A 27,371-nucleotide genomic window follows, 5' to 3' on the forward strand; every position below is an offset into this window, starting at 1 on the left:
CTATTCAGTTGTCTTTACATAGGGAGCGTCAAGAAGGGCTTTGTGGTGGAAGACATGGCGAAAAGCCTAGAATGACAGCAGCTTAATGTCACTTGTAGCGATGAGAAAACTGTTATTGAAAATGAAAGATGGCAGTCATGGCTGTTTGTTGACGGATAAAGAGTCTGTGTCGCTGTTGGTTGATCGCTTACGGCCATACCACCCTGAACACGCCCGATCTCGTCTGATCTCGGAAGCTAAGCAGGGTCGGGCCTGGTCAGTACTTGGATGGGAGACCGCCTGGGAATACCAGGTGCTGTAAGCTTTTGCTGACTCTCCCACAAGAATGACTTTTGTGGAACATCACATTAAAGCACAAATGGACCAGAGCTACGAATGAATGTGGAAGTTCTTTGTCCGTGCGGACTTAAAAGAAATAGTGTGAAAACGGAGAGTCGTTATCGCCCCCTAGTGGTGGGAATACAAACACCTGGTATTGCCAGGGTGGTGCACTAAAAAGTGCAAAGATGAAAAAGGACTATTAATTTTTTGGAACGATAATCATTCACCTGTGTTTTGTTTATTTTCCACCACAAAAATTGCAATTGTTGTCTATTCAGTTGTCTTTACATAGGGAGCGTCAAGAAGGGCTTTGTGGTGGAAGACATGGCGAAAAGCCTAGAATGACAGCAGCTTAATGTCACTTGTAGCGATGAGAAAACTGTTATTGAAAATGAAAGATGGCAGTCATGGCTGTTTGTTGACGGATAAAGAGTCTGTGTCGCTGTTGGTTGATCGCTTACGGCCATACCACCCTGAACACGCCCGATCTCGTCTGATCTCGGAAGCTAAGCAGGGTCGGGCCTGGTCAGTACTTGGATGGGAGACCGCCTGGGAATACCAGGTGCTGTAAGCTTTTGCTGACTCTCCCACAAGAATGACTTTTGTGGAACATCACATTAAAGCACAAATGGACCAGAGCTACGAATGAATGTGGAAGTTCTTTGTCCGTGCGGACTTAAAAGAAATAGTGTGAAAACGGAGAGTCGTTATCGCCCCCTAGTGGTGGGAATACAAACACCTGGTATTGCCAGGAGGTTTGGGGGTGCACCAAAAGATACAAAGATGAAAAAGGACTATTCATTTTTTGCAACGATAATCATTCACCTGTGTTTTGTTTATTTTCCACCACAAAAATTGCAATTGTTGTCTATTCAGTTGTCTTTACATAGGGAGCGTCAAGAAGGGCTTTGTGGTGGAAGACATGGCGAAAAGCCTAGAATGACAGCAGCTTAATGTCACTTGTAGCGATGAGAAAACTGTTATTGAAAATGAAAGATGGCAGTCATGGCTGTTTGTTGACGGATAAAGAGTCTGTGTCGCTGTTGGTTGATCGCTTACGGCCATACCACCCTGAACACGCCCGATCTCGTCTGATCTCGGAAGCTAAGCAGGGTCGGGCCTGGTCAGTACTTGGATGGGAGACCGCCTGGGAATACCAGGTGCTGTAAGCTTTTGCTGACTCTCCCACAAGAATGACTTTTGTGGAACATCACATTAAAGCACAAATGGACCAGAGCTACGAATGAATGTGGAAGTTCTTTGTCCGTGCGGACTTAAAAGAAATAGTGTGAAAACGGAGAGTCGTTATCGCCCCCTAGTGGTGGGAATACAAACACCTGGTATTGCCAGGGTGGTGCACTAAAAAGTGCAAAGATGAAAAAGGACTATTAATTTTTTGGAACGATAATCATTCACCTGTGTTTTGTTTATTTTCCACCACAAAAATTGCAATTGTTGTCTATTCAGTTGTCTTTACATAGGGAGCGTCAAGAAGGGCTTTGTGGTGGAAGACATGGCGAAAAGCCTAGAATGACAGCAGCTTAATGTCACTTGTAGCGATGAGAAAACTGTTATTGAAAATGAAAGATGGCAGTCATGGCTGTTTGTTGACGGATAAAGAGTCTGTGTCGCTGTTGGTTGATCGCTTACGGCCATACCACCCTGAACACGCCCGATCTCGTCTGATCTCGGAAGCTAAGCAGGGTCGGGCCTGGTCAGTACTTGGATGGGAGACCGCCTGGGAATACCAGGTGCTGTAAGCTTTTGCTGACTCTCCCACAAGAATGACTTTTGTGGAACATCACATTAAAGCACAAATGGACCAGAGCTACGAATGAATGTGGAAGTTCTTTGTCCGTGCGGACTTAAAAGAAATAGTGTGAAAACGGAGAGTCGTTATCGCCCCCTAGTGGTGGGAATACAAACACCTGGTATTGCCAGGAGGTTTGGGGGTGCACCAAAAGATACAAAGATGAAAAAGGACTATTAATTTTTTGCAACGATAATCATTCACCTGTGTTTTGTTTATTTTCCACCACAAAAATTGCAATTGTTGTCTATTCAGTTGTCTTTACATAGGGAGCGTCAAGAAGGGCTTTGTGGTGGAAGACATGGCGAAAAGCCTAGAATGACAGCAGCTTAATGTCACTTGTAGCGATGAGAAAACTGTTATTGAAAATGAAAGATGGCAGTCATGGCTGTTTGTTGACGGATAAAGAGTCTGTGTCGCTGTTGGTTGATCGCTTACGGCCATACCACCCTGAACACGCCCGATCTCGTCTGATCTCGGAAGCTAAGCAGGGTCGGGCCTGGTCAGTACTTGGATGGGAGACCGCCTGGGAATACCAGGTGCTGTAAGCTTTTGCTGACTCTCCCACAAGAATGACTTTTGTGGAACATCACATTAAAGCACAAATGGACCAGAGCTACGAATGAATGTGGAAGTTCTTTGTCCGTGCGGACTTAAAAGAAATAGTGTGAAAACGGAGAGTCGTTATCGCCCCCTAGTGGTGGGAATACAAACACCTGGTATTGCCAGGGTGGTGCACTAAAAAGTGCAAAGATGAAAAAGGACTATTAATTTTTTGGAACGATAATCATTCACCTGTGTTTTGTTTATTTTCCACCACAAAAATTGCAATTGTTGTCTATTCAGTTGTCTTTACATAGGGAGCGTCAAGAAGGGCTTTGTGGTGGAAGACATGGCGAAAAGCCTAGAATGACAGCAGCTTAATGTCACTTGTAGCGATGAGAAAACTGTTATTGAAAATGAAAAATGGCAGTCATGGCTGTTTGTTGACGGATAAAGAGTCTGTGTCGCTGTTGGTTGATCGCTTACGGCCATACCACCCTGAACACGCCCGATCTCGTCTGATCTCGGAAGCTAAGCAGGGTCGGGCCTGGTCAGTACTTGGATGGGAGACCGCCTGGGAATACCAGGTGCTGTAAGCTTTTGCTGACTCTCCCACAAGAATGACTTTTGTGGAACATCACATTAAAGCACAAATGGACCAGAGCTACGAATGAATGTGGAAGTTCTTTGTCCGTGCGGACTTAAAAGAAATAGTGTGAAAACGGAGAGTCGTTATCGCCCCCTAGTGGTGGGAATACAAACACCTGGTATTGCCAGGAGGTTTGGGGGTGCACCAAAAGATGCAAAGATGAAAAAGGACTATTCATTTTTTGCAACGATAATCATTCACCTGTGTTTTGTTTATTTTCCACCACAAAAATTGCAATTGTTGTCTATTCAGTTGTCTTTACATAGGGAGCGTCAAGAAGGGCTTTGTGGTGGAAGACATGGCGAAAAGCCTAGAATGACAGCAGCTTAATGTCACTTGTAGCGATGATAAAACTGTTATTGAAAATGAAAGATGGCAGTCATGGCTGTTTGTTGACAGATAAAGAGTCTGTGTCGCTGTTGGTTGATCGCTTACGGCCATACCACCCTGAACACGTCTGATCTCGGAAGCTAAGCAGGGTCGGGCCTGGTCAGTACTTGGATGGGAGACCGCCTGGGAATACCAGGTGCTGTAAGCTTTTGCTGACTCTCCCACAAGAATGACTTTTGTGGAACATCACATTAAAGCACAAATGGACCAGAGCTACGAATGAATGTGGAAGTTCTTTGTCCGTGCGGACTTAAAAGAAATAGTGTGAAAACGGAGAGTCGTTATCGCCCCCTAGTGGTGGGAATACAAACACCTGGTATTGCCAGGGTGGTGCACTAAAAAGTGCAAAGATGAAAAAGGACTATTAATTTTTTGGAACGATAATCATTCACCTGTGTTTTGTTTATTTTCCACCACAAAAATTGCAATTGTTGTCTATTCAGTTGTCTTTACATAGGGAGCGTCAAGAAGGGCTTTGTGGTGGAAGACATGGCGAAAAGCCTAGAATGACAGCAGCTTAATGTCACTTGTAGCGATGAGAAAACTGTTATTGAAAATGAAAGATGGCAGTCATGGCTGTTTGTTGACGGATAAAGAGTCTGTGTCGCTGTTGGTTGATCGCTTACGGCCATACCACCCTGAACACGCCCGATCTCGTCTGATCTCGGAAGCTAAGCAGGGTCGGGCCTGGTCAGTACTTGGATGGGAGACCGCCTGGGAATACCAGGTGCTGTAAGCTTTTGCTGACTCTCCCACAAGAATGACTTTTGTGGAACATCACATTAAAGCACAAATGGACCAGAGCTACGAATGAATGTGGAAGTTCTTTGTCCGTGCGGACTTAAAAGAAATAGTGTGAAAACGGAGAGTCGTTATCGCCCCCTAGTGGTGGGAATACAAACACCTGGTATTGCCAGGGTGGTGCACTAAAAAGTGCAAAGATGAAAAAGGACTATTAATTTTTTGGAACGATAATCATTCACCTGTGTTTTGTTTATTTTCCACCACAAAAATTGCAATTGTTGTCTATTCAGTTGTCTTTACATAGGGAGCGTCAAGAAGGGCTTTGTGGTGGAAGACATGGCGAAAAGCCTAGAATGACAGCAGCTTAATGTCACTTGTAGCGATGAGAAAACTGTTATTGAAAATGAAAGATGGCAGTCATGGCTGTTTGTTGACGGATAAAGAGTCTGTGTCGCTGTTGGTTGATCGCTTACGGCCATACCACCCTGAACACGCCCGATCTCGTCTGATCTCGGAAGCTAAGCAGGGTCGGGCCTGGTCAGTACTTGGATGGGAGACCGCCTGGGAATACCAGGTGCTGTAAGCTTTTGCTGACTCTCCCACAAGAATGACTTTTGTGGAACATCACATTAAAGCACAAATGGACCAGAGCTACGAATGAATGTGGAAGTTCTTTGTCCGTGCGGACTTAAAAGAAATAGTGTGAAAACGGAGAGTCGTTATCGCCCCCTAGTGGTGGGAATACAAACACCTGGTATTGCCAGGGTGGTGCACTAAAAAGTGCAAAGATGAAAAAGGACTATTAATTTTTTGGAACGATAATCATTCACCTGTGTTTTGTTTATTTTCCACCACAAAAATTGCAATTGTTGTCTATTCAGTTGTCTTTACATAGGGAGCGTCAAGAAGGGCTTTGTGGTGGAAGACATGGCGAAAAGCCTAGAATGACAGCAGCTTAATGTCACTTGTAGCGATGAGAAAACTGTTATTGAAAATGAAAGATGGCAGTCATGGCTGTTTGTTGACGGATAAAGAGTCTGTGTCGCTGTTGGTTGATCGCTTACGGCCATACCACCCTGAACACGCCCGATCTCGTCTGATCTCGGAAGCTAAGCAGGGTCGGGCCTGGTCAGTACTTGGATGGGAGACCGCCTGGGAATACCAGGTGCTGTAAGCTTTTGCTGACTCTCCCACAAGAATGACTTTTGTGGAACATCACATTAAAGCACAAATGGACCAGAGCTACGAATGAATGTGGAAGTTCTTTGTCCGTGCGGACTTAAAAGAAATAGTGTGAAAACGGAGAGTCGTTATCGCCCCCTAGTGGTGGGAATACAAACACCTGGTATTGCCAGGAGGTTTGGGGGTGCACCAAAAGATACAAAGATGAAAAAGGACTATTAATTTTTTGCAACGATAATCATTCACCTGTGTTTTGTTTATTTTCCACCACAAAAATTGCAATTGTTGTCTATTCAGTTGTCTTTACATAGGGAGCGTCAAGAAGGGCTTTGTGGTGGAAGACATGGCGAAAAGCCTAGAATGACAGCAGCTTAATGTCACTTGTAGCGATGAGAAAACTGTTATTGAAAATGAAAGATGGCAGTCATGGCTGTTTGTTGACGGATAAAGAGTCTGTGTCGCTGTTGGTTGATCGCTTACGGCCATACCACCCTGAACACGCCCGATCTCGTCTGATCTCGGAAGCTAAGCAGGGTCGGGCCTGGTCAGTACTTGGATGGGAGACCGCCTGGGAATACCAGGTGCTGTAAGCTTTTGCTGACTCTCCCACAAGAATGACTTTTGTGGAACATCACATTAAAGCACAAATGGACCAGAGCTACGAATGAATGTGGAAGTTCTTTGTCCGTGCGGACTTAAAAGAAATAGTGTGAAAACGGAGAGTCGTTATCGCCACCTAGTGGTGGGAATACAAACACCTGGTATTGCCAGGGTGGTGCACTAAAAAGTGCAAAGATGAAAAAGGACTATTAATTTTTTGGAACGATAATCATTCACCTGTGTTTTGTTTATTTTCCACCACAAAAATTGCAATTGTTGTCTATTCAGTTGTCTTTACATAGGGAGCGTCAAGAAGGGCTTTGTGGTGGAAGACATGGCGAAAAGCCTAGAATGACAGCAGCTTAATGTCACTTGTAGCGATGAGAAAACTGTTATTGAAAATGAAAGATGGCAGTCATGGCTGTTTGTTGACGGATAAAGAGTCTGTGTCGCTGTTGGTTGATCGCTTACGGCCATACCACCCTGAACACGCCCGATCTCGTCTGATCTCGGAAGCTAAGCAGGGTCGGGCCTGGTCAGTACTTGGATGGGAGACCGCCTGGGAATACCAGGTGCTGTAAGCTTTTGCTGACTCTCCCACAAGAATGACTTTTGTGGAACATCACATTAAAGCACAAATGGACCAGAGCTACGAATGAATGTGGAAGTTCTTTGTCCGTGCGGACTTAAAAGAAATAGTGTGAAAACGGAGAGTCGTTATCGCCCCCTAGTGGTGGGAATACAAACACCTGGTATTGCCAGGAGGTTTGGGGGTGCACCAAAAGATGCAAAGATGAAAAAGGACTATTCATTTTTTGCAACGATAATCATTCACCTGTGTTTTGTTTATTTTCCACCACAAAAATTGCAATTGTTGTCTATTCAGTTGTCTTTACATAGGGAGCGTCAAGAAGGGCTTTGTGGTGGAAGACATGGCGAAAAGCCTAGAATGACAGCAGCTTAATGTCACTTGTAGCGATGAGAAAACTGTTATTGAAAATGAAAGATGGCAGTCATGGCTGTTTGTTGACGGATAAAGAGTCTGTGTCGCTGTTGGTTGATCGCTTACGGCCATACCACCCTGAACACGCCCGATCTCGTCTGATCTCGGAAGCTAAGCAGGGTCGGGCCTGGTCAGTACTTGGATGGGAGACCGCCTGGGAATACCAGGTGCTGTAAGCTTTTGCTGACTCTCCCACAAGAATGACTTTTGTGGAACATCACATTAAAGCACAAATGGACCAGAGCTACGAATGAATGTGGAAGTTCTTTGTCCGTGCGGACTTAAAAGAAATAGTGTGAAAACGGAGAGTCGTTATCGCCCCCTAGTGGTGGGAATACAAACACCTGGTATTGCCAGGAGGTTTGGGGGTGCACCAAAAGATGCAAAGATGAAAAAGGACTATTCATTTTTTGCAACGATAATCATTCACCTGTGTTTTGTTTATTTTCCACCACAAAAATTGCAATTGTTGTCTATTCAGTTGTCTTTACATAGGGAGCGTCAAGAAGGGCTTTGTGGTGGAAGACATGGCGAAAAGCCTAGAATGACAGCAGCTTAATGTCACTTGTAGCGATGAGAAAACTGTTATTGAAAATGAAAGATGGCAGTCATGGCTGTTTGTTGACGGATAAAGAGTCTGTGTCGCTGTTGGTTGATCGCTTACGGCCATACCACCCTGAACACGCCCGATCTCGTCTGATCTCGGAAGCTAAGCAGGGTCGGGCCTGGTCAGTACTTGGATGGGAGACCGCCTGGGAATACCAGGTGCTGTAAGCTTTTGCTGACTCTCCCACAAGAATGACTTTTGTGGAACATCACATTAAAGCACAAATGGACCAGAGCTACGAATGAATGTGGAAGTTCTTTGTCCGTGCGGACTTAAAAGAAATAGTGTGAAAACGGAGAGTCGTTATCGCCCCCTAGTGGTGGGAATACAAACACCTGGTATTGCCAGGAGGTTTGGGGGTGCACCAAAAGATGCAAAGATGAAAAAGGACTATTCATTTTTTGCAACGATAATCATTCACCTGTGTTTTGTTTATTTTCCACCACAAAAATTGCAATTGTTGTCTATTCAGTTGTCTTTACATAGGGAGCGTCAAGAAGGGCTTTGTGGTGGAAGACATGGCGAAAAGCCTAGAATGACAGCAGCTTAATGTCACTTGTAGCGATGATAAAACTGTTATTGAAAATGAAAGATGGCAGTCATGGCTGTTTGTTGACAGATAAAGAGTCTGTGTCGCTGTTGGTTGATCGCTTACGGCCATACCACCCTGAACACGTCTGATCTCGGAAGCTAAGCAGGGTCGGGCCTGGTCAGTACTTGGATGGGAGACCGCCTGGGAATACCAGGTGCTGTAAGCTTTTGCTGACTCTCCCACAAGAATGACTTTTGTGGAACATCACATTAAAGCACAAATGGACCAGAGCTACGAATGAATGTGGAAGTTCTTTGTCCGTGCGGACTTAAAAGAAATAGTGTGAAAACGGAGAGTCGTTATCGCCCCCTAGTGGTGGGAATACAAACACCTGGTATTGCCAGGAGGTTTGGGGGTGCACCAAAAGATACAAAGATGAAAAAGGACTATTCATTTTTTGGAACGATAATCATTCACCTGTGTTTTGTTTATTTTCCACCACAAAAATTGCAATTGTTGACTATTCAGTTGTCTTTACATAGGGAGCGTCAAGAAGGGCTTTGTGGTGGAAGACATGGCGAAAAGCCTAGAATGACAGCAGCTTAATGTCACTTGTAGCGATGAGAAAACTGTTATTGAAAATGAAAGATGGCAGTCATGGCTGTTTGTTGACGGATAAAGAGTCTGTGTCGCTGTTGGTTGATCGCTTACGGCCATACCACCCTGAACACGCCCGATCTCGTCTGATCTCGGAAGCTAAGCAGGGTCGGGCCTGGTCAGTACTTGGATGGGAGACCGCCTGGGAATACCAGGTGCTGTAAGCTTTTGCTGACTCTCCCACAAGAATGACTTTTGTGGAACATCACATTAAAGCACAAATGGACCAGAGCTACGAATGAATGTGGAAGTTCTTTGTCCGTGCGGACTTAAAAGAAATAGTGTGAAAACGGAGAGTCGTTATCGCCCCCTAGTGGTGGGAATACAAACACCTGGTATTGCCAGGAGGTTTGGGGGTGCACCAAAAGATGCAAAGATGAAAAAGGACTATTCATTTTTTGCAACGATAATCATTCACCTGTGTTTTGTTTATTTTCCACCACAAAAATTGCAATTGTTGTCTATTCAGTTGTCTTTACATAGGGAGCGTCAAGAAGGGCTTTGTGGTGGAAGACATGGCGAAAAGCCTAGAATGACAGCAGCTTAATGTCACTTGTAGCGATGAGAAAACTGTTATTGAAAATGAAAGATGGCAGTCATGGCTGTTTGTTGACGGATAAAGAGTCTGTGTCGCTGTTGGTTGATCGCTTACGGCCATACCACCCTGAACACGCCCGATCTCGTCTGATCTCGGAAGCTAAGCAGGGTCGGGCCTGGTCAGTACTTGGATGGGAGACCGCCTGGGAATACCAGGTGCTGTAAGCTTTTGCTGACTCTCCCACAAGAATGACTTTTGTGGAACATCACATTAAAGCACAAATGGACCAGAGCTACGAATGAATGTGGAAGTTCTTTGTCCGTGCGGACTTAAAAGAAATAGTGTGAAAACGGAGAGTCGTTATCGCCCCCTAGTGGTGGGAATACAAACACCTGGTATTGCCAGGAGGTTTGGGGGTGCACCAAAAGATACAAAGATGAAAAAGGACTATTCATTTTTTGCAACGATAATCACTAAACTGTGTTTTGTTTATTTTCCACCACAAAAATTGCAATTGTTGTCTATTCAGTTGTCTTTACAAAGGGAGCGTCAAGAAGGGCTTTGTGGTGGAAGACATGGCGAAAAGCCTAGAATGACAGCAGCTTAATGTCACTTGTAGCGATGAGAAAACTGTTATTGAAAATGAAAAATGGCAGTCATGGCTGTTTGTTGACGGATAAAGAGTCTGTGTCGCTGTTGGTTGATCGCTTACGGCCATACCACCCTGAACACGCCCGATCTCGTCTGATCTCGGAAGCTAAGCAGGGTCGGGCCTGGTCAGTACTTGGATGGGAGACCGCCTGGGAATACCAGGTGCTGTAAGCTTTTGCTGACTCTCCCACAAGAATGACTTTTGTGGAACATCACATTAAAGCACAAATGGACCAGAGCTACGAATGAATGTGGAAGTTCTTTGTCCGTGCGGACTTAAAAGAAATAGTGTGAAAACGGAGAGTCGTTATCGCCCCCTAGTGGTGGGAATACAAACACCTGGTATTGCCAGGAGGTTTGGGGGTGCACCAAAAGATGCAAAGATGAAAAAGGACTATTCATTTTTTGCAACGATAATCATTCACCTGTGTTTTGTTTATTTTCCACCACAAAAATTGCAATTGTTGTCTATTCAGTTGTCTTTACATAGGGAGCGTCAAGAAGGGCTTTGTGGTGGAAGACATGGCGAAAAGCCTAGAATGACAGCAGCTTAATGTCACTTGTAGCGATGAGAAAACTGTTATTGAAAATGAAAGATGGCAGTCATGGCTGTTTGTTGACGGATAAAGAGTCTGTGTTGCTGTTGGTTGATCGCTTACGGCCATACCACCCTGAACACGTCTGATCTCGGAAGCTAAGCAGGGTCGGGCCTGGTCAGTACTTGGATGGGAGACCGCCTGGGAATACCAGGTGCTGTAAGCTTTTGCTGACTCTCCCACAAGAATGACTTTTGTGGAACATCACATTAAAGCACAAATGGACCAGAGCTACGAATGAATGTGGAAGTTCTTTGTCCGTGCGGACTTAAAAGAAATAGTGTGAAAACGGAGAGTCGTTATCGCCCCCTAGTGGTGGGAATACAAACACCTGGTATTGCCAGGGTGGTGCACTAAAAAGTGCAAAGATGAAAAAGGACTATTAATTTTTTGGAACGATAATCATTCACCTGTGTTTTGTTTATTTTCCACCACAAAAATTGCAATTGTTGTCTATTCAGTTGTCTTTACATAGGGAGCGTCAAGAAGGGCTTTGTGGTGGAAGACATGGCGAAAAGCCTAGAATGACAGCAGCTTAATGTCACTTGTAGCGATGAGAAAACTGTTATTGAAAATGAAAAATGGCAGTCATGGCTGTTTGTTGACGGATAAAGAGTCTGTGTCGCTGTTGGTTGATCGCTTACGGCCATACCACCCTGAACACGCCCGATCTCGTCTGATCTCGGAAGCTAAGCAGGGTCGGGCCTGGTCAGTACTTGGATGGGAGACCGCCTGGGAATACCAGGTGCTGTAAGCTTTTGCTGACTCTCCCACAAGAATGACTTTTGTGGAACATCACATTAAAGCACAAATGGACCAGAGCTACGAATGAATGTGGAAGTTCTTTGTCCGTGCGGACTTAAAAGAAATAGTGTGAAAACGGAGAGTCGTTATCGCCCCCTAGTGGTGGGAATACAAACACCTGGTATTGCCAGGGTGGTGCACTAAAAAGTGCAAAGATGAAAAAGGACTATTAATTTTTTGGAACGATAATCATTCACCTGTGTTTTGTTTATTTTCCACCACAAAAATTGCAATTGTTGTCTATTCAGTTGTCTTTACATAGGGAGCGTCAAGAAGGGCTTTGTGGTGGAAGACATGGCGAAAAGCCTAGAATGACAGCAGCTTAATGTCACTTGTAGCGATGAGAAAACTGTTATTGAAAATGAAAAATGGCAGTCATGGCTGTTTGTTGACGGATAAAGAGTCTGTGTCGCTGTTGGTTGATCGCTTACGGCCATACCACCCTGAACACGCCCGATCTCGTCTGATCTCGGAAGCTAAGCAGGGTCGGGCCTGGTCAGTACTTGGATGGGAGACCGCCTGGGAATACCAGGTGCTGTAAGCTTTTGCTGACTCTCCCACAAGAATGACTTTTGTGGAACATCACATTAAAGCACAAATGGACCAGAGCTACGAATGAATGTGGAAGTTCTTTGTCCGTGCGGACTTAAAAGAAATAGTGTGAAAACGGAGAGTCGTTATCGCCCCCTAGTGGTGGGAATACAAACACCTGGTATTGCCAGGAGGTTTGGGGGTGCACCAAAAGATGCAAAGATGAAAAAGGACTATTCATTTTTTGCAACGATAATCATTCACCTGTGTTTTGTTTATTTTCCACCACAAAAATTGCAATTGTTGTCTATTCAGTTGTCTTTACATAGGGAGCGTCAAGAAGGGCTTTGTGGTGGAAGACATGGCGAAAAGCCTAGAATGACAGCAGCTTAATGTCACTTGTAGCGATGATAAAACTGTTATTGAAAATGAAAGATGGCAGTCATGGCTGTTTGTTGACAGATAAAGAGTCTGTGTCGCTGTTGGTTGATCGCTTACGGCCATACCACCCTGAACACGTCTGATCTCGGAAGCTAAGCAGGGTCGGGCCTGGTCAGTACTTGGATGGGAGACCGCCTGGGAATACCAGGTGCTGTAAGCTTTTGCTGACTCTCCCACAAGAATGACTTTTGTGGAACATCACATTAAAGCACAAATGGACCAGAGCTACGAATGAATGTGGAAGTTCTTTGTCCGTGCGGACTTAAAAGAAATAGTGTGAAAACGGAGAGTCGTTATCGCCCCCTAGTGGTGGGAATACAAACACCTGGTATTGCCAGGGTGGTGCACTAAAAAGTGCAAAGATGAAAAAGGACTATTAATTTTTTGGAACGATAATCATTCACCTGTGTTTTGTTTATTTTCCACCACAAAAATTGCAATTGTTGTCTATTCAGTTGTCTTTACATAGGGAGCGTCAAGAAGGGCTTTGTGGTGGAAGACATGGCGAAAAGCCTAGAATGACAGCAGCTTAATGTCACTTGTAGCGATGAGAAAACTGTTATTGAAAATGAAAGATGGCAGTCATGGCTGTTTGTTGACGGATAAAGAGTCTGTGTCGCTGTTGGTTGATCGCTTACGGCCATACCACCCTGAACACGCCCGATCTCGTCTGATCTCGGAAGCTAAGCAGGGTCGGGCCTGGTCAGTACTTGGATGGGAGACCGCCTGGGAATACCAGGTGCTGTAAGCTTTTGCTGACTCTCCCACAAGAATGACTTTTGTGGAACATCACATTAAAGCACAAATGGACCAGAGCTACGAATGAATGTGGAAGTTCTTTGTCCGTGCGGACTTAAAAGAAATAGTGTGAAAACGGAGAGTCGTTATCGCCCCCTAGTGGTGGGAATACAAACACCTGGTATTGCCAGGGTGGTGCACTAAAAAGTGCAAAGATGAAAAAGGACTATTAATTTTTTGGAACGATAATCATTCACCTGTGTTTTGTTTATTTTCCACCACAAAAATTGCAATTGTTGTCTATTCAGTTGTCTTTACATAGGGAGCGTCAAGAAGGGCTTTGTGGTGGAAGACATGGCGAAAAGCCTAGAATGACAGCAGCTTAATGTCACTTGTAGCGATGAGAAAACTGTTATTGAAAATGAAAGATGGCAGTCATGGCTGTTTGTTGACGGATAAAGAGTCTGTGTCGCTGTTGGTTGATCGCTTACGGCCATACCACCCTGAACACGCCCGATCTCGTCTGATCTCGGAAGCTAAGCAGGGTCGGGCCTGGTCAGTACTTGGATGGGAGACCGCCTGGGAATACCAGGTGCTGTAAGCTTTTGCTGACTCTCCCACAAGAATGACTTTTGTGGAACATCACATTAAAGCACAAATGGACCAGAGCTACGAATGAATGTGGAAGTTCTTTGTCCGTGCGGACTTAAAAGAAATAGTGTGAAAACGGAGAGTCGTTATCGCCCCCTAGTGGTGGGAATACAAACACCTGGTATTGCCAGGGTGGTGCACTAAAAAGTGCAAAGATGAAAAAGGACTATTAATTTTTTGGAACGATAATCATTCACCTGTGTTTTGTTTATTTTCCACCACAAAAATTGCAATTGTTGTCTATTCAGTTGTCTTTACATAGGGAGCGTCAAGAAGGGCTTTGTGGTGGAAGACATGGCGAAAAGCCTAGAATGACAGCAGCTTAATGTCACTTGTAGCGATGAGAAAACTGTTATTGAAAATGAAAGATGGCAGTCATGGCTGTTTGTTGACGGATAAAGAGTCTGTGTCGCTGTTGGTTGATCGCTTACGGCCATACCACCCTGAACACGCCCGATCTCGTCTGATCTCGGAAGCTAAGCAGGGTCGGGCCTGGTCAGTACTTGGATGGGAGACCGCCTGGGAATACCAGGTGCTGTAAGCTTTTGCTGACTCTCCCACAAGAATGACTTTTGTGGAACATCACATTAAAGCACAAATGGACCAGAGCTACGAATGAATGTGGAAGTTCTTTGTCCGTGCGGACTTAAAAGAAATAGTGTGAAAACGGAGAGTCGTTATCGCCCCCTAGTGGTGGGAATACAAACACCTGGTATTGCCAGGAGGTTTGGGGGTGCACCAAAAGATACAAAGATGAAAAAGGACTATTAATTTTTTGCAACGATAATCATTCACCTGTGTTTTGTTTATTTTCCACCACAAAAATTGCAATTGTTGTCTATTCAGTTGTCTTTACATAGGGAGCGTCAAGAAGGGCTTTGTGGTGGAAGACATGGCGAAAAGCCTAGAATGACAGCAGCTTAATGTCACTTGTAGCGATGAGAAAACTGTTATTGAAAATGAAAGATGGCAGTCATGGCTGTTTGTTGACGGATAAAGAGTCTGTGTCGCTGTTGGTTGATCGCTTACGGCCATACCACCCTGAACACGCCCGATCTCGTCTGATCTCGGAAGCTAAGCAGGGTCGGGCCTGGTCAGTACTTGGATGGGAGACCGCCTGGGAATACCAGGTGCTGTAAGCTTTTGCTGACTCTCCCACAAGAATGACTTTTGTGGAACATCACATTAAAGCACAAATGGACCAGAGCTACGAATGAATGTGGAAGTTCTTTGTCCGTGCGGACTTAAAAGAAATAGTGTGAAAACGGAGAGTCGTTATCGCCCCCTAGTGGTGGGAATACAAACACCTGGTATTGCCAGGGTGGTGCACTAAAAAGTGCAAAGATGAAAAAGGACTATTAATTTTTTGGAACGATAATCATTCACCTGTGTTTTGTTTATTTTCCACCACAAAAATTGCAATTGTTGTCTATTCAGTTGTCTTTACATAGGGAGCGTCAAGAAGGGCTTTGTGGTGGAAGACATGGCGAAAAGCCTAGAATGACAGCAGCTTAATGTCACTTGTAGCGATGAGAAAACTGTTATTGAAAATGAAAGATGGCAGTCATGGCTGTTTGTTGACGGATAAAGAGTCTGTGTCGCTGTTGGTTGATCGCTTACGGCCATACCACCCTGAACACGCCCGATCTCGTCTGATCTCGGAAGCTAAGCAGGGTCGGGCCTGGTCAGTACTTGGATGGGAGACCGCCTGGGAATACCAGGTGCTGTAAGCTTTTGCTGACTCTCCCACAAGAATGACTTTTGTGGAACATCACATTAAAGCACAAATGGACCAGAGCTACGAATGAATGTGGAAGTTCTTTGTCCGTGCGGACTTAAAAGAAATAGTGTGAAAACGGAGAGTCGTTATCGCCCCCTAGTGGTGGGAATACAAACACCTGGTATTGCCAGGAGGTTTGGGGGTGCACCAAAAGATACAAAGATGAAAAAGGACTATTCATTTTTTGCAACGATAATCATTCACCTGTGTTTTGTTTATTTTCCACCACAAAAATTGCAATTGTTGTCTATTCAGTTGTCTTTACATAGGGAGCGTCAAGAAGGGCTTTGTGGTGGAAGACATGGCGAAAAGCCTAGAATGACAGCAGCTTAATGTCACTTGTAGCGATGAGAAAACTGTTATTGAAAATGAAAGATGGCAGTCATGGCTGTTTGTTGACGGATAAAGAGTCTGTGTCGCTGTTGGTTGATCGCTTACGGCCATACCACCCTGAACACGCCCGATCTCGTCTGATCTCGGAAGCTAAGCAGGGTCGGGCCTGGTCAGTACTTGGATGGGAGACCGCCTGGGAATACCAGGTGCTGTAAGCTTTTGCTGACTCTCCCACAAGAATGACTTTTGTGGAACATCACATTAAAGCACAAATGGACCAGAGCTACGAATGAATGTGGAAGTTCTTTGTCCGTGCGGACTTAAAAGAAATAGTGTGAAAACGGAGAGTCGTTATCGCCCCCTAGTGGTGGGAATACAAACACCTGGTATTGCCAGGGTGGTGCACTAAAAAGTGCAAAGATGAAAAAGGACTATTAATTTTTTGGAACGATAATCATTCACCTGTGTTTTGTTTATTTTCCACCACAAAAATTGCAATTGTTGTCTATTCAGTTGTCTTTACATAGGGAGCGTCAAGAAGGGCTTTGTGGTGGAAGACATGGCGAAAAGCCTAGAATGACAGCAGCTTAATGTCACTTGTAGCGATGAGAAAACTGTTATTGAAAATGAAAAATGGCAGTCATGGCTGTTTGTTGACGGATAAAGAGTCTGTGTCGCTGTTGGTTGATCGCTTACGGCCATACCACCCTGAACACGCCCGATCTCGTCTGATCTCGGAAGCTAAGCAGGGTCGGGCCTGGTCAGTACTTGGATGGGAGACCGCCTGGGAATACCAGGTGCTGTAAGCTTTTGCTGACTCTCCCACAAGAATGACTTTTGTGGAACATCACATTAAAGCACAAATGGACCAGAGCTACGAATGAATGTGGAAGTTCTTTGTCCGTGCGGACTTAAAAGAAATAGTGTGAAAACGGAGAGTCGTTATCGCCCCCTAGTGGTGGGAATACAAACACCTGGTATTGCCAGGAGGTTTGGGGGTGCACCAAAAGATGCAAAGATGAAAAAGGACTATTCATTTTTTGCAACGATAATCATTCACCTGTGTTTTGTTTATTTTCCACCACAAAAATTGCAATTGTTGTCTATTCAGTTGTCTTTACATAGGGAGCGTCAAGAAGGGCTTTGTGGTGGAAGACATGGCGAAAAGCCTAGAATGACAGCAGCTTAATGTCACTTGTAGCGATGAGAAAACTGTTATTGAAAATGAAAGATGGCAGTCATGGCTGTTTGTTGACAGATAAAGAGTCTGTGTCGCTGTTGGTTGATCGCTTACGGCCATACCACCCTGAACACGTCTGATCTCGGAAGCTAAGCAGGGTCGGGCCTGGTCAGTACTTGGATGGGAGACCGCCTGGGAATACCAGGTGCTGTAAGCTTTTGCTGACTCTCCCACAAGAATGACTTTTGTGGAACATCACATTAAAGCACAAATGGACCAGAGCTACGAATGAATGTGGAAGTTCTTTGTCCGTGCGGACTTAAAAGAAATAGTGTGAAAACGGAGAGTCGTTATCGCCCCCTAGTGGTGGGAATACAAACACCTGGTATTGCCAGGGTGGTGCACTAAAAAGTGCAAAGATGAAAAAGGACTATTAATTTTTTGGAACGATAATCATTCACCTGTGTTTTGTTTATTTTCCACCACAAAAATTGCAATTGTTGTCTATTCAGTTGTCTTTACATAGGGAGCGTCAAGAAGGGCTTTGTGGTGGAAGACATGGCGAAAAGCCTAGAATGACAGCAGCTTAATGTCACTTGTAGCGATGAGAAAACTGTTATTGAAAATGAAAGATGGCAGTCATGGCTGTTTGTTGACGGATAAAGAGTCTGTGTCGCTGTTGGTTGATCGCTTACGGCCATACCACCCTGAACACGCCCGATCTCGTCTGATCTCGGAAGCTAAGCAGGGTCGGGCCTGGTCAGTACTTGGATGGGAGACCGCCTGGGAATACCAGGTGCTGTAAGCTTTTGCTGACTCTCCCACAAGAATGACTTTTGTGGAACATCACATTAAAGCACAAATGGACCAGAGCTACGAATGAATGTGGAAGTTCTTTGTCCGTGCGGACTTAAAAGAAATAGTGTGAAAACGGAGAGTCGTTATCGCCCCCTAGTGGTGGGAATACAAACACCTGGTATTGCCAGGGTGGTGCACTAAAAAGTGCAAAGATGAAAAAGGACTATTAATTTTTTGGAACGATAATCATTCACCTGTGTTTTGTTTATTTTCCACCACAAAAATTGCAATTGTTGTCTATTCAGTTGTCTTTACATAGGGAGCGTCAAGAAGGGCTTTGTGGTGGAAGACATGGCGAAAAGCCTAGAATGACAGCAGCTTAATGTCACTTGTAGCGATGAGAAAACTGTTATTGAAAATGAAAGATGGCAGTCATGGCTGTTTGTTGACGGATAAAGAGTCTGTGTCGCTGTTGGTTGATCGCTTACGGCCATACCACCCTGAACACGCCCGATCTCGTCTGATCTCGGAAGCTAAGCAGGGTCGGGCCTGGTCAGTACTTGGATGGGAGACCGCCTGGGAATACCAGGTGCTGTAAGCTTTTGCTGACTCTCCCACAAGAATGACTTTTGTGGAACATCACATTAAAGCACAAATGGACCAGAGCTACGAATGAATGTGGAAGTTCTTTGTCCGTGCGGACTTAAAAGAAATAGTGTGAAAACGGAGAGTCGTTATCGCCCCCTAGTGGTGGGAATACAAACACCTGGTATTGCCAGGGTGGTGCACTAAAAAGTGCAAAGATGAAAAAGGACTATTAATTTTTTGGAACGATAATCATTCACCTGTGTTTTGTTTATTTTCCACCACAAAAATTGCAATTGTTGTCTATTCAGTTGTCTTTACATAGGGAGCGTCAAGAAGGGCTTTGTGGTGGAAGACATGGCGAAAAGCCTAGAATGACAGCAGCTTAATGTCACTTGTAGCGATGAGAAAACTGTTATTGAAAATGAAAGATGGCAGTCATGGCTGTTTGTTGACGGATAAAGAGTCTGTGTCGCTGTTGGTTGATCGCTTACGGCCATACCACCCTGAACACGCCCGATCTCGTCTGATCTCGGAAGCTAAGCAGGGTCGGGCCTGGTCAGTACTTGGATGGGAGACCGCCTGGGAATACCAGGTGCTGTAAGCTTTTGCTGACTCTCCCACAAGAATGACTTTTGTGGAACATCACATTAAAGCACAAATGGACCAGAGCTACGAATGAATGTGGAAGTTCTTTGTCCGTGCGGACTTAAAAGAAATAGTGTGAAAACGGAGAGTCGTTATCGCCCCCTAGTGGTGGGAATACAAACACCTGGTATTGCCAGGAGGTTTGGGGGTGCACCAAAAGATACAAAGATGAAAAAGGACTATTAATTTTTTGCAACGATAATCATTCACCTGTGTTTTGTTTATTTTCCACCACAAAAATTGCAATTGTTGTCTATTCAGTTGTCTTTACATAGGGAGCGTCAAGAAGGGCTTTGTGGTGGAAGACATGGCGAAAAGCCTAGAATGACAGCAGCTTAATGTCACTTGTAGCGATGAGAAAACTGTTATTGAAAATGAAAGATGGCAGTCATGGCTGTTTGTTGACGGATAAAGAGTCTGTGTCGCTGTTGGTTGATCGCTTACGGCCATACCACCCTGAACACGCCCGATCTCGTCTGATCTCGGAAGCTAAGCAGGGTCGGGCCTGGTCAGTACTTGGATGGGAGACCGCCTGGGAATACCAGGTGCTGTAAGCTTTTGCTGACTCTCCCACAAGAATGACTTTTGTGGAACATCACATTAAAGCACAAATGGACCAGAGCTACGAATGAATGTGGAAGTTCTTTGTCCGTGCGGACTTAAAAGAAATAGTGTGAAAACGGAGAGTCGTTATCGCCCCCTAGTGGTGGGAATACAAACACCTGGTATTGCCAGGGTGGTGCACTAAAAAGTGCAAAGATGAAAAAGGACTATTAATTTTTTGGAACGATAATCATTCACCTGTGTTTTGTTTATTTTCCACCACAAAAATTGCAATTGTTGTCTATTCAGTTGTCTTTACATAGGGAGCGTCAAGAAGGGCTTTGTGGTGGAAGACATGGCGAAAAGCCTAGAATGACAGCAGCTTAATGTCACTTGTAGCGATGAGAAAACTGTTATTGAAAATGAAAGATGGCAGTCATGGCTGTTTGTTGACGGATAAAGAGTCTGTGTCGCTGTTGGTTGATCGCTTACGGCCATACCACCCTGAACACGCCCGATCTCGTCTGATCTCGGAAGCTAAGCAGGGTCGGGCCTGGTCAGTACTTGGATGGGAGACCGCCTGGGAATACCAGGTGCTGTAAGCTTTTGCTGACTCTCCCACAAGAATGACTTTTGTGGAACATCACATTAAAGCACAAATGGACCAGAGCTACGAATGAATGTGGAAGTTCTTTGTCCGTGCGGACTTAAAAGAAATAGTGTGAAAACGGAGAGTCGTTATCGCCCCCTAGTGGTGGGAATACAAACACCTGGTATTGCCAGGAGGTTTGGGGGTGCACCAAAAGATACAAAGATGAAAAAGGACTATTAATTTTTTGCAACGATAATCATTCACCTGTGTTTTGTTTATTTTCCACCACAAAAATTGCAATTGTTGTCTATTCAGTTGTCTTTACATAGGGAGCGTCAAGAAGGGCTTTGTGGTGGAAGACATGGCGAAAAGCCTAGAATGACAGCAGCTTAATGTCACTTGTAGCGATGAGAAAACTGTTATTGAAAATGAAAGATGGCAGTCATGGCTGTTTGTTGACGGATAAAGAGTCTGTGTCGCTGTTGGTTGATCGCTTACGGCCATACCACCCTGAACACGCCCGATCTCGTCTGATCTCGGAAGCTAAGCAGGGTCGGGCCTGGTCAGTACTTGGATGGGAGACCGCCTGGGAATACCAGGTGCTGTAAGCTTTTGCTGACTCTCCCACAAGAATGACTTTTGTGGAACATCACATTAAAGCACAAATGGACCAGAGCTACGAATGAATGTGGAAGTTCTTTGTCCGTGCGGACTTAAAAGAAATAGTGTGAAAACGGAGAGTCGTTATCGCCCCCTAGTGGTGGGAATACAAACACCTGGTATTGCCAGGGTGGTGCACTAAAAAGTGCAAAGATGAAAAAGGACTATTAATTTTTTGGAACGATAATCATTCACCTGTGTTTTGTTTATTTTCCACCACAAAAATTGCAATTGTTGACTATTCAGTTGTCTTTACATAGGGAGCGTCAAGAAGGGCTTTGTGGTGGAAGACATGGCGAAAAGCCTAGAATGACAGCAGCTTAATGTCACTTGTAGCAATGAGAAAACTGTTATTGAAAATGAAAGATGGCAGTCATGGCTGTTTGTTGACGGATAAAGAGTCTGTGTCGCTGTTGGTTGATGCTTCAACCAAACATGTAAAAATATATTTTATAAAAGTTACATACTGCAGCTTTAACAGTACCTCGACTTTTATCTGACACTTGCCAGATGTGACGACCGACGACCAGCCAGGTGACGTAGATGTAGACGACGTAGATTTACAGAGTTAAGAGCAACCAGCAGGGAAAAAACTGCTCCATGACTGACTCCTGTGATAAAACTTCCTTTATTCACAATTAGAGATCTGTCGTTGTCATATTTACAAATACATGTTGCAAATAGTTACACCAAGAGACGTAGAGCAGTAGCACAGTTCAACACTGGTCTGAGCATCTCCGGAAACTCTCTCCCCCAATTAGAAATCACATAATAAACGCAGAGTAATGGATTATAACAAGCTGGAGCTCCCTACTGGTCACAAGAACCAATCTAGTTTTCAGTGGAATACTTTGATGAGCCAACAAGTGCTCCCTGTTAACAGGTCCACATGTAACGGCGTAGAGTCATCCTATATGGCAAGCCATTAGCGACAAAAATTTGTGATGTTTTTTTTTTTTTTTTCAACCCGTTTCCTAAACAAATCGCATAAAATCACGTTGGGTAGTGTAGTCACCAGATCCCCATCAAGAATGCGTTCTGAACGGCTCCTGAGTGGCGGTGGGTGGAGGTCCAGCTTTTCGATATTAAAGGCTCATTTAAGAATGACAAATTAAGCAACATTCATTAACTGGGTAAAGGTTTTCCCCTTTTTTTCTGCTGCTCAGGTGGCCTTGAAAAACCACTTAAAGGCATAAAATCTGGAAGAGTTTTCATCAACCCAAGGTGATTTTAACACCATTTCTTAGCCAGACATGTCTAAAAAAAACATTTGGCCCTATTGGCTTGCCATAATCTGAACATTTGGGTATGCGCTTGGGTTAATATACAGCAGCAAACGTACAACTCTGCAGTTTCCTTATACTGCATGTCTAAATTAAGTAATGGCTATGACAGGCGTCCAGGAACTTTGTGGGGTTGCACAGCTGCATTCTCACTTCTGTTCATCAATCCTCTAAAACCTGCTTAGAGGAACAAATGATCTGCTCTCTTAAAAAACAGCTGGATTCATGTGAATGTAAAATAAATAAAAAAATTAAAAAAGTGGCAACGTTGTGTGAAAACCAGATGAGGTTTGAAATAATCTTGATCAAAATGGTTTTTGTGAATCCTACAGGTATGAGTTCAGTTTAATTGGTTCTTAAAATGAGTATGCTATAACATACGGGTCAACATGTTCTGGAAGGGTAGATGCGGACGGATTATAGGGGGAAAAAAATAAATTGGACTGATTATTAGAACAGAAAATCAATGTTTTGTGGCATAAATTTGGTTCTGATTATTATGTACCATTTTATTTTTATAATTTGGGACATTTATGCATCTTGTGAATTCCTGGTGTGCCACAAACTATCAGTTAGGAATTGGCCAATTTTCTCTTGATCAGTTCAAATGCTGACAAAAATCTGAATTGTTTTTAATGATGCATTATCAATATATTACCACAGACAGTATGTAACCTTATTCTGAGTTGAATCCCTAATAAATACATGTCAAGTTATGATTAGAAATGTATGCTTTGATGCATAGAACAGGAATAATCTTGTAAATATGTCATTTTCTATTAGATTCAGTAATCCTCAGGAGAAAGAAAAAACAACATGGGAGGCAGTCAAAGTTGAAATCGGCAGGTCAGACGTCACAGAACATCAGAAATCAATGATTGGTGCATAACTAGTAATCAGTCCATGGTCTCAAACATAAACAGGCTCAGATGTTTCCTTTTTCATTAAAATTTACACATGAAAACAAAAATCTTAACTCAAATGTTTCTTGCGACAAACAAAAGCTGGCTATATGCTGGAGGTGACAAGACTCAATGATGGCAGAACAGTTGAGATTTTTTAGGGTATGTTTCAAATTTCTAAGCAAGGAAGCAGGAGTTTGTCAGACATGTTGGAGGAAAACAAGAAGACGTAACATGAGGTACATGAAACCACACCATGAGCTTTACTGATCCGTTTGATCAGAAATGGGATTCCAGCGATTCCAGAGAAAACCTCACTGAGCTCTTTTTCTGTTTTCTACTTATTCAGATGAAATATCACAGCATCGGCCATGTGTGGCCGTTCTGTTGCCGTAAACCTCTCTGAAGCGGGCTGCAGGGATGCACGCGCTCATTTCACAGATTTGCTTACAAGAACTTCCGGATTAGCGGCCGCCAGTGTGCTCCCTCCCAAACACACGAGCACGGACATTAATCCACCGAGCTTTTGGGCCAGATTAGATAAAATTTCACTGTGGGACACTCACTTGAGCTTTAAACATTTTACTTAAAAAAGGCACAAACTACAATTTTCTGGTAAATTATTTGGATGTAAAACAAAAAAAGAAATCAAAACATCTTCCTTTCTTTTTCAAGCCAGGAGCGCAGTTATAATCATCCTAGATCAGTCTTAACTTTTAATTTTAAGCCTAAAGATTTTCCACTGTAATTGTTTTCTTTCCCAAAAGTGCAATAAAAATGAGAGCTTAGTATCTGCTTTTGCTCTTTCTTCCACAGTACCTGAGGCCAGTGACTGTGCTACAAAGACCACGTTGAAGGACGAGAGGAAAGAGCCGAACTCCAGAAAACTACAACATGAAAAGAAGCATTGAATGCAGGGTTCGAGTCTGAAAACTGAGGATTAACTTACAAAACAACAAAAGAAAAAAGAAAAATACATAAAAATCAGATTCAGTTTTAAAGATGAAATGCTTCCTGTCTCTCAGATTGAACATCAGCATAGTTCACCTTTCACCTTGATCCCAAAATACACACCGAGAAAAAAAAAGGATAAAAAAAAAAAAAAGAAAATTTAATTCCTACGGAGCAGATTTCTTTCACTTGAACCACCTGAATAGTTTCCCCTGATCGACAGCTGATCCAAACGTTCTGCATGGAATCTAGAATACAACAACTGCTTCAAACAGCATCTTTTTTTTTTCTTTTTTAAATTCACGCCACTGTATTCGAGTTTCATTGTTACAGCTTTTATACGCTTTTCCTCGAGCTCCCAGTTGTAATGCAGGTACGCTTAGAATTAGTCTGTAAAAGAATCAAAAGTCTCTTGTGGAGTCAGTAGGACTGCAACATTCCTTCAACTCGGCGGGAGTCGTGGGGAGCGCCGAGAACGAGAGAGAGAGAGAACGAGAGAGAGAGAGGCAGAGAGAGAGAGAGAAACGGAGGGAGCGCGAAGGAAGGAGGTACATGGTGGCAGCCGGTAGGGGAAGATGAGCAGGGACGAAGGGGGCAGGGCCTTTTTGTGTAGTTGCTTCCATTTAAAACTCGACAGTGACCACAATGTTTCAAGTTGCCTCCATCCTCTTCCTTCACTTGTGCCTCTGGAGGGCTTTCCTCTTTCTCCTTTTGAAGAAACAACAGCACCTGCAGGGAAACGGTTACAATTAGAAAAACAGGATCTCTGCGGTTAGCATCCTGCATTAGCACCAAGCTAAAGGACCATTTCACAGCTTTAAATATTTGATCATCTCCAGTTCAAATTCTAACACACCAACATGTCAGCAACCAGGTTCTCTACAGAGAAGTTGCTCACAGTCATTGACTACCATGGTTCTAGCTGTAAAGTTGTCAACACGTAAAATCTTAAATGTATCATATATAAAAGAAAAAGGGACAAAGTGCTTTAATACTAAATGTAAACAAGAACTAGAAAACAATGTCCAATGGGATCACATTTTACAGATCATGAAAAAAAAATAGCGAGGGAGAGAGAAGTGGGTCAGCTATGCTAGCTTGACTTTGACAACCTTCACAAGTAGATGTGCTGCAGGAAAATAAAATGGCTAATAAACCACAGCTGATGTTCAGACGATCAATTATTAATGAACGCAAAATAAAACATCAAGCCTGAAATCATAAAACAGTAACGGACTGAGGGTTCTGTTCTTTGTGAAGGAAATGTTTACATGTTTTCTGGTGTCAAATCCTGTTACATTAGTGGAGCTGTTGTCAGACTGTTGCTATGACAACATAGACCAGGGTCAAGCAAAAGTAATCTAGAGATTCACTTAGAGCCCATGTGTCAAACTTGAGGCCCACGGGCCACATGTAAAGCTATGGGCCGCCGTAGCTTTACATGTGGCCCTCTAGACTCCAAAGTACATCAATAAGTCCCTCCAGTTTTTCACAAATCTGCGAAATTCACACGAAATCAACAAATTAAAAAAAAAATTCTGATTTTTACTGCAAATTTTTTCAAAATTGGTCAAAAACATTGAGTTTATGTGACTGCTGCCTCAGTCTTATGATGTCAAGTTATATTCTGTAGATGACACAGTGAGTATTAAAAAGTCACATTTAGCATCATACATTTAGCGCAAATATTGTAAAAATTCCCAACAAACATTTCTGAGTTGGCACCACAAAATCTGTAATTTTAAATGCAAAAGCCACTAAAACACTGAAACTCCTGGAGGAGCAGCCATCTCTTGATATTTTAACAGTTTAATTGGTTTTATCAATATTTCTGGCCCAAAATTAAGATGAGTTTGACACAACTGACTTAGAGCTTCAACCTATGATCTAATGGAGAGGGGATCATAAGTACTGGTAATAATTTCATTTAATTTTTTTTCATACTTGGTTTCGTCAACCACATCGACCTCAGTGGGAGCAGTGATGGGAGCGTTGGAGTGTCCGGCCGTGGGGTCGTCCGTGTTCAGCTCGCCGTTCGTTGAGCTCATCACCTGCAGCGTTTCAAAAAATAAAAAGGGATATCAGACTTCTCAAACACTGACGACTGGAAGACAGGGATCATCGTTAAAATCACGTTACGCAGGTGGAGATAAGGACCGTCTAATCTGGACTGAAGCGCTAAAGCAACATTACAGACTAAAAATTAAAGCTGGTTCATATTCTTCCTGTTCATCCTCTCCAAAGAGAAACTCTACAGTAAAAAGTAGCTAATTCCTCTTTCCTTTGTGTTCAACAGATTAGCGCTTTCCACGAATGACAGCTTCATTTAAAACCAATCAGAGTGGTGCAGGTGTCACAGCCATCACCTGATCTGCATTAGAAACGGAGCTGGAATGAAAGAGAGGAAGAACAAGATCTACCTGTTTGGACTCTGCATGTGAAGACAAACACTGATAAAACCTGCAGCTCTACTAAGCAACACTAGGTGGCGTATTTGTCCCACTTCAACAGTGGAGACATGGGACATCTGGGAAAAACACAATGGGACCTAAATTATGGATTAATGTCCATGTTTGGACAGCAAAAATACTTCAATGTTTCAGACAGTTGTTCTTTTTTGTCACTTATAACAGAAAATTACACAAAATGAAATTAATCATCTGCTTAATGAGTTTCAGTTTTGAGATCTTTTTTAATCATGAAGTTTATATAATAATATAATATAATTTGTAACTGAATTCAAAAAGTGAAACTCATTACACAGAGTTTTAATATTTTCGTGCATTTATTCCAGTTTATGTGATGATTTTGATGAGAGCTGATGAAAATATAACTATTACAAAGAACAGCTGTTGTTTTTAAACTAAATAACTATATTTTTATTAAGAAATGTCAGCCTACTGTACAGTTTGTACGCTCAGTACTTCTAAGGGAAGGTAATTAAACTTTATTAAGCAGGTACATTCCTCTTGAAGAGAAACACTAAAATATGGATAAATTGTTGCCACTTCTTTCTTAGATTTTTTGTAATAATGTTTATTTCCTTTTAACTTCTTCCAGTTTCTTTCTAAAGTCTGTTTGGCTGTGAACACAACAGTTTGACCTCAGTCACATGAAATAAGTCTAGA

The 27,371-nt window shown here is 43.3% G+C and overlaps 1 protein-coding gene, 31 non-coding genes and 5 pseudogenes across 36 annotated transcripts in view; 36 read left to right on the forward strand and 1 right to left on the reverse strand.

Annotated features, from left to right (window-relative positions):
* The first annotated feature begins 185 nt into the window (after positions 1 to 185).
* On the forward strand, positions 186 to 304 carry LOC148157843 (5S ribosomal RNA). The gene has a single exon (XR_015764145.1). It is a non-coding gene; the product is annotated as a 5S ribosomal RNA (ribosomal RNA).
* Positions 305 to 776: 472 nt separating this feature from the next.
* LOC148157844 (5S ribosomal RNA) lies at positions 777 to 895 on the forward strand. The gene has a single exon (XR_015764146.1). It is a non-coding gene; the product is annotated as a 5S ribosomal RNA (ribosomal RNA).
* Positions 896 to 1,374: 479 nt separating this feature from the next.
* On the forward strand, positions 1,375 to 1,493 carry LOC148157845 (5S ribosomal RNA). The gene has a single exon (XR_015764148.1). It is a non-coding gene; the product is annotated as a 5S ribosomal RNA (ribosomal RNA).
* Positions 1,494 to 1,965: 472 nt separating this feature from the next.
* Positions 1,966 to 2,084, forward strand: LOC148157846 (5S ribosomal RNA). The gene has a single exon (XR_015764149.1). It is a non-coding gene; the product is annotated as a 5S ribosomal RNA (ribosomal RNA).
* A 479-nt stretch (positions 2,085 to 2,563) lies between these two features.
* Positions 2,564 to 2,682, forward strand: LOC148157847 (5S ribosomal RNA). The gene has a single exon (XR_015764150.1). It is a non-coding gene; the product is annotated as a 5S ribosomal RNA (ribosomal RNA).
* A 472-nt stretch (positions 2,683 to 3,154) lies between these two features.
* Positions 3,155 to 3,273, forward strand: LOC148157848 (5S ribosomal RNA). Its single transcript, XR_015764151.1, has one exon. It is a non-coding gene; the product is annotated as a 5S ribosomal RNA (ribosomal RNA).
* A 479-nt stretch (positions 3,274 to 3,752) lies between these two features.
* Positions 3,753 to 3,861, forward strand: LOC148157849 (5S ribosomal RNA; annotated as a pseudogene).
* A 472-nt stretch (positions 3,862 to 4,333) lies between these two features.
* Positions 4,334 to 4,452, forward strand: LOC148157850 (5S ribosomal RNA). The gene has a single exon (XR_015764152.1). It is a non-coding gene; the product is annotated as a 5S ribosomal RNA (ribosomal RNA).
* Positions 4,453 to 4,924: 472 nt separating this feature from the next.
* On the forward strand, positions 4,925 to 5,043 carry LOC148157851 (5S ribosomal RNA). Its single transcript, XR_015764153.1, has one exon. It is a non-coding gene; the product is annotated as a 5S ribosomal RNA (ribosomal RNA).
* Positions 5,044 to 5,515: 472 nt separating this feature from the next.
* On the forward strand, positions 5,516 to 5,634 carry LOC148157852 (5S ribosomal RNA). Its single transcript, XR_015764154.1, has one exon. It is a non-coding gene; the product is annotated as a 5S ribosomal RNA (ribosomal RNA).
* A 479-nt stretch (positions 5,635 to 6,113) lies between these two features.
* Positions 6,114 to 6,232, forward strand: LOC148157853 (5S ribosomal RNA). Its single transcript, XR_015764155.1, has one exon. It is a non-coding gene; the product is annotated as a 5S ribosomal RNA (ribosomal RNA).
* Positions 6,233 to 6,704: 472 nt separating this feature from the next.
* On the forward strand, positions 6,705 to 6,823 carry LOC148157854 (5S ribosomal RNA). The gene has a single exon (XR_015764156.1). It is a non-coding gene; the product is annotated as a 5S ribosomal RNA (ribosomal RNA).
* A 479-nt stretch (positions 6,824 to 7,302) lies between these two features.
* LOC148157855 (5S ribosomal RNA) lies at positions 7,303 to 7,421 on the forward strand. Its single transcript, XR_015764157.1, has one exon. It is a non-coding gene; the product is annotated as a 5S ribosomal RNA (ribosomal RNA).
* Positions 7,422 to 7,900: 479 nt separating this feature from the next.
* LOC148157856 (5S ribosomal RNA) lies at positions 7,901 to 8,019 on the forward strand. The gene has a single exon (XR_015764159.1). It is a non-coding gene; the product is annotated as a 5S ribosomal RNA (ribosomal RNA).
* A 479-nt stretch (positions 8,020 to 8,498) lies between these two features.
* LOC148157857 (5S ribosomal RNA) lies at positions 8,499 to 8,607 on the forward strand (annotated as a pseudogene).
* Positions 8,608 to 9,086: 479 nt separating this feature from the next.
* LOC148157858 (5S ribosomal RNA) lies at positions 9,087 to 9,205 on the forward strand. The gene has a single exon (XR_015764160.1). It is a non-coding gene; the product is annotated as a 5S ribosomal RNA (ribosomal RNA).
* Positions 9,206 to 9,684: 479 nt separating this feature from the next.
* Positions 9,685 to 9,803, forward strand: LOC148157859 (5S ribosomal RNA). Its single transcript, XR_015764161.1, has one exon. It is a non-coding gene; the product is annotated as a 5S ribosomal RNA (ribosomal RNA).
* A 479-nt stretch (positions 9,804 to 10,282) lies between these two features.
* LOC148157860 (5S ribosomal RNA) lies at positions 10,283 to 10,401 on the forward strand. The gene has a single exon (XR_015764162.1). It is a non-coding gene; the product is annotated as a 5S ribosomal RNA (ribosomal RNA).
* A 479-nt stretch (positions 10,402 to 10,880) lies between these two features.
* On the forward strand, positions 10,881 to 10,989 carry LOC148157861 (5S ribosomal RNA; annotated as a pseudogene).
* Positions 10,990 to 11,461: 472 nt separating this feature from the next.
* LOC148157862 (5S ribosomal RNA) lies at positions 11,462 to 11,580 on the forward strand. Its single transcript, XR_015764163.1, has one exon. It is a non-coding gene; the product is annotated as a 5S ribosomal RNA (ribosomal RNA).
* A 472-nt stretch (positions 11,581 to 12,052) lies between these two features.
* On the forward strand, positions 12,053 to 12,171 carry LOC148157863 (5S ribosomal RNA). Its single transcript, XR_015764164.1, has one exon. It is a non-coding gene; the product is annotated as a 5S ribosomal RNA (ribosomal RNA).
* A 479-nt stretch (positions 12,172 to 12,650) lies between these two features.
* LOC148157864 (5S ribosomal RNA) lies at positions 12,651 to 12,759 on the forward strand (annotated as a pseudogene).
* Positions 12,760 to 13,231: 472 nt separating this feature from the next.
* On the forward strand, positions 13,232 to 13,350 carry LOC148157865 (5S ribosomal RNA). The gene has a single exon (XR_015764165.1). It is a non-coding gene; the product is annotated as a 5S ribosomal RNA (ribosomal RNA).
* A 472-nt stretch (positions 13,351 to 13,822) lies between these two features.
* LOC148157866 (5S ribosomal RNA) lies at positions 13,823 to 13,941 on the forward strand. The gene has a single exon (XR_015764166.1). It is a non-coding gene; the product is annotated as a 5S ribosomal RNA (ribosomal RNA).
* A 472-nt stretch (positions 13,942 to 14,413) lies between these two features.
* LOC148157867 (5S ribosomal RNA) lies at positions 14,414 to 14,532 on the forward strand. Its single transcript, XR_015764167.1, has one exon. It is a non-coding gene; the product is annotated as a 5S ribosomal RNA (ribosomal RNA).
* Positions 14,533 to 15,011: 479 nt separating this feature from the next.
* On the forward strand, positions 15,012 to 15,130 carry LOC148157868 (5S ribosomal RNA). Its single transcript, XR_015764168.1, has one exon. It is a non-coding gene; the product is annotated as a 5S ribosomal RNA (ribosomal RNA).
* Positions 15,131 to 15,602: 472 nt separating this feature from the next.
* Positions 15,603 to 15,721, forward strand: LOC148157869 (5S ribosomal RNA). Its single transcript, XR_015764170.1, has one exon. It is a non-coding gene; the product is annotated as a 5S ribosomal RNA (ribosomal RNA).
* A 479-nt stretch (positions 15,722 to 16,200) lies between these two features.
* On the forward strand, positions 16,201 to 16,319 carry LOC148157870 (5S ribosomal RNA). Its single transcript, XR_015764171.1, has one exon. It is a non-coding gene; the product is annotated as a 5S ribosomal RNA (ribosomal RNA).
* Positions 16,320 to 16,791: 472 nt separating this feature from the next.
* Positions 16,792 to 16,910, forward strand: LOC148157871 (5S ribosomal RNA). The gene has a single exon (XR_015764172.1). It is a non-coding gene; the product is annotated as a 5S ribosomal RNA (ribosomal RNA).
* A 479-nt stretch (positions 16,911 to 17,389) lies between these two features.
* On the forward strand, positions 17,390 to 17,498 carry LOC148157872 (5S ribosomal RNA; annotated as a pseudogene).
* A 472-nt stretch (positions 17,499 to 17,970) lies between these two features.
* LOC148157873 (5S ribosomal RNA) lies at positions 17,971 to 18,089 on the forward strand. The gene has a single exon (XR_015764173.1). It is a non-coding gene; the product is annotated as a 5S ribosomal RNA (ribosomal RNA).
* Positions 18,090 to 18,561: 472 nt separating this feature from the next.
* On the forward strand, positions 18,562 to 18,680 carry LOC148157874 (5S ribosomal RNA). Its single transcript, XR_015764174.1, has one exon. It is a non-coding gene; the product is annotated as a 5S ribosomal RNA (ribosomal RNA).
* Positions 18,681 to 19,152: 472 nt separating this feature from the next.
* Positions 19,153 to 19,271, forward strand: LOC148157875 (5S ribosomal RNA). The gene has a single exon (XR_015764175.1). It is a non-coding gene; the product is annotated as a 5S ribosomal RNA (ribosomal RNA).
* A 479-nt stretch (positions 19,272 to 19,750) lies between these two features.
* On the forward strand, positions 19,751 to 19,869 carry LOC148157876 (5S ribosomal RNA). Its single transcript, XR_015764176.1, has one exon. It is a non-coding gene; the product is annotated as a 5S ribosomal RNA (ribosomal RNA).
* A 472-nt stretch (positions 19,870 to 20,341) lies between these two features.
* On the forward strand, positions 20,342 to 20,460 carry LOC148157877 (5S ribosomal RNA). The gene has a single exon (XR_015764177.1). It is a non-coding gene; the product is annotated as a 5S ribosomal RNA (ribosomal RNA).
* A 479-nt stretch (positions 20,461 to 20,939) lies between these two features.
* LOC148157878 (5S ribosomal RNA) lies at positions 20,940 to 21,058 on the forward strand. Its single transcript, XR_015764178.1, has one exon. It is a non-coding gene; the product is annotated as a 5S ribosomal RNA (ribosomal RNA).
* Positions 21,059 to 21,716: 658 nt separating this feature from the next.
* csnk1g2b (casein kinase 1, gamma 2b) overlaps positions 21,717 to 27,371 on the reverse strand; it is a 46,196-nt gene continuing 40,541 nt past the window's right edge. For all 5 annotated transcript variants that reach the window (XM_088008007.1, XM_088008005.1, XM_088008009.1 and 2 more), the window contains 2 exons: positions 26,188 to 26,294; positions 21,717 to 24,972 (listed from right to left, as the gene is read on the reverse strand). In XM_088008007.1, the coding sequence (XP_087864133.1) occupies positions 24,918 to 24,972; positions 26,188 to 26,294 (162 nt within the window). In that variant the 3' untranslated portion in view covers positions 21,717 to 24,917. The remainder of the gene's footprint in view (positions 24,973 to 26,187; positions 26,295 to 27,371) is intronic.

The sequence above is a fragment of the Poecilia mexicana genome, unplaced genomic scaffold (assembly GCF_051168715.1).
Source record: "Poecilia mexicana isolate PSO_F unplaced genomic scaffold, ASM5116871v1 scaffold_8, whole genome shotgun sequence".
Taxonomy (NCBI): domain Eukaryota; kingdom Metazoa; phylum Chordata; class Actinopteri; order Cyprinodontiformes; family Poeciliidae; genus Poecilia; species Poecilia mexicana.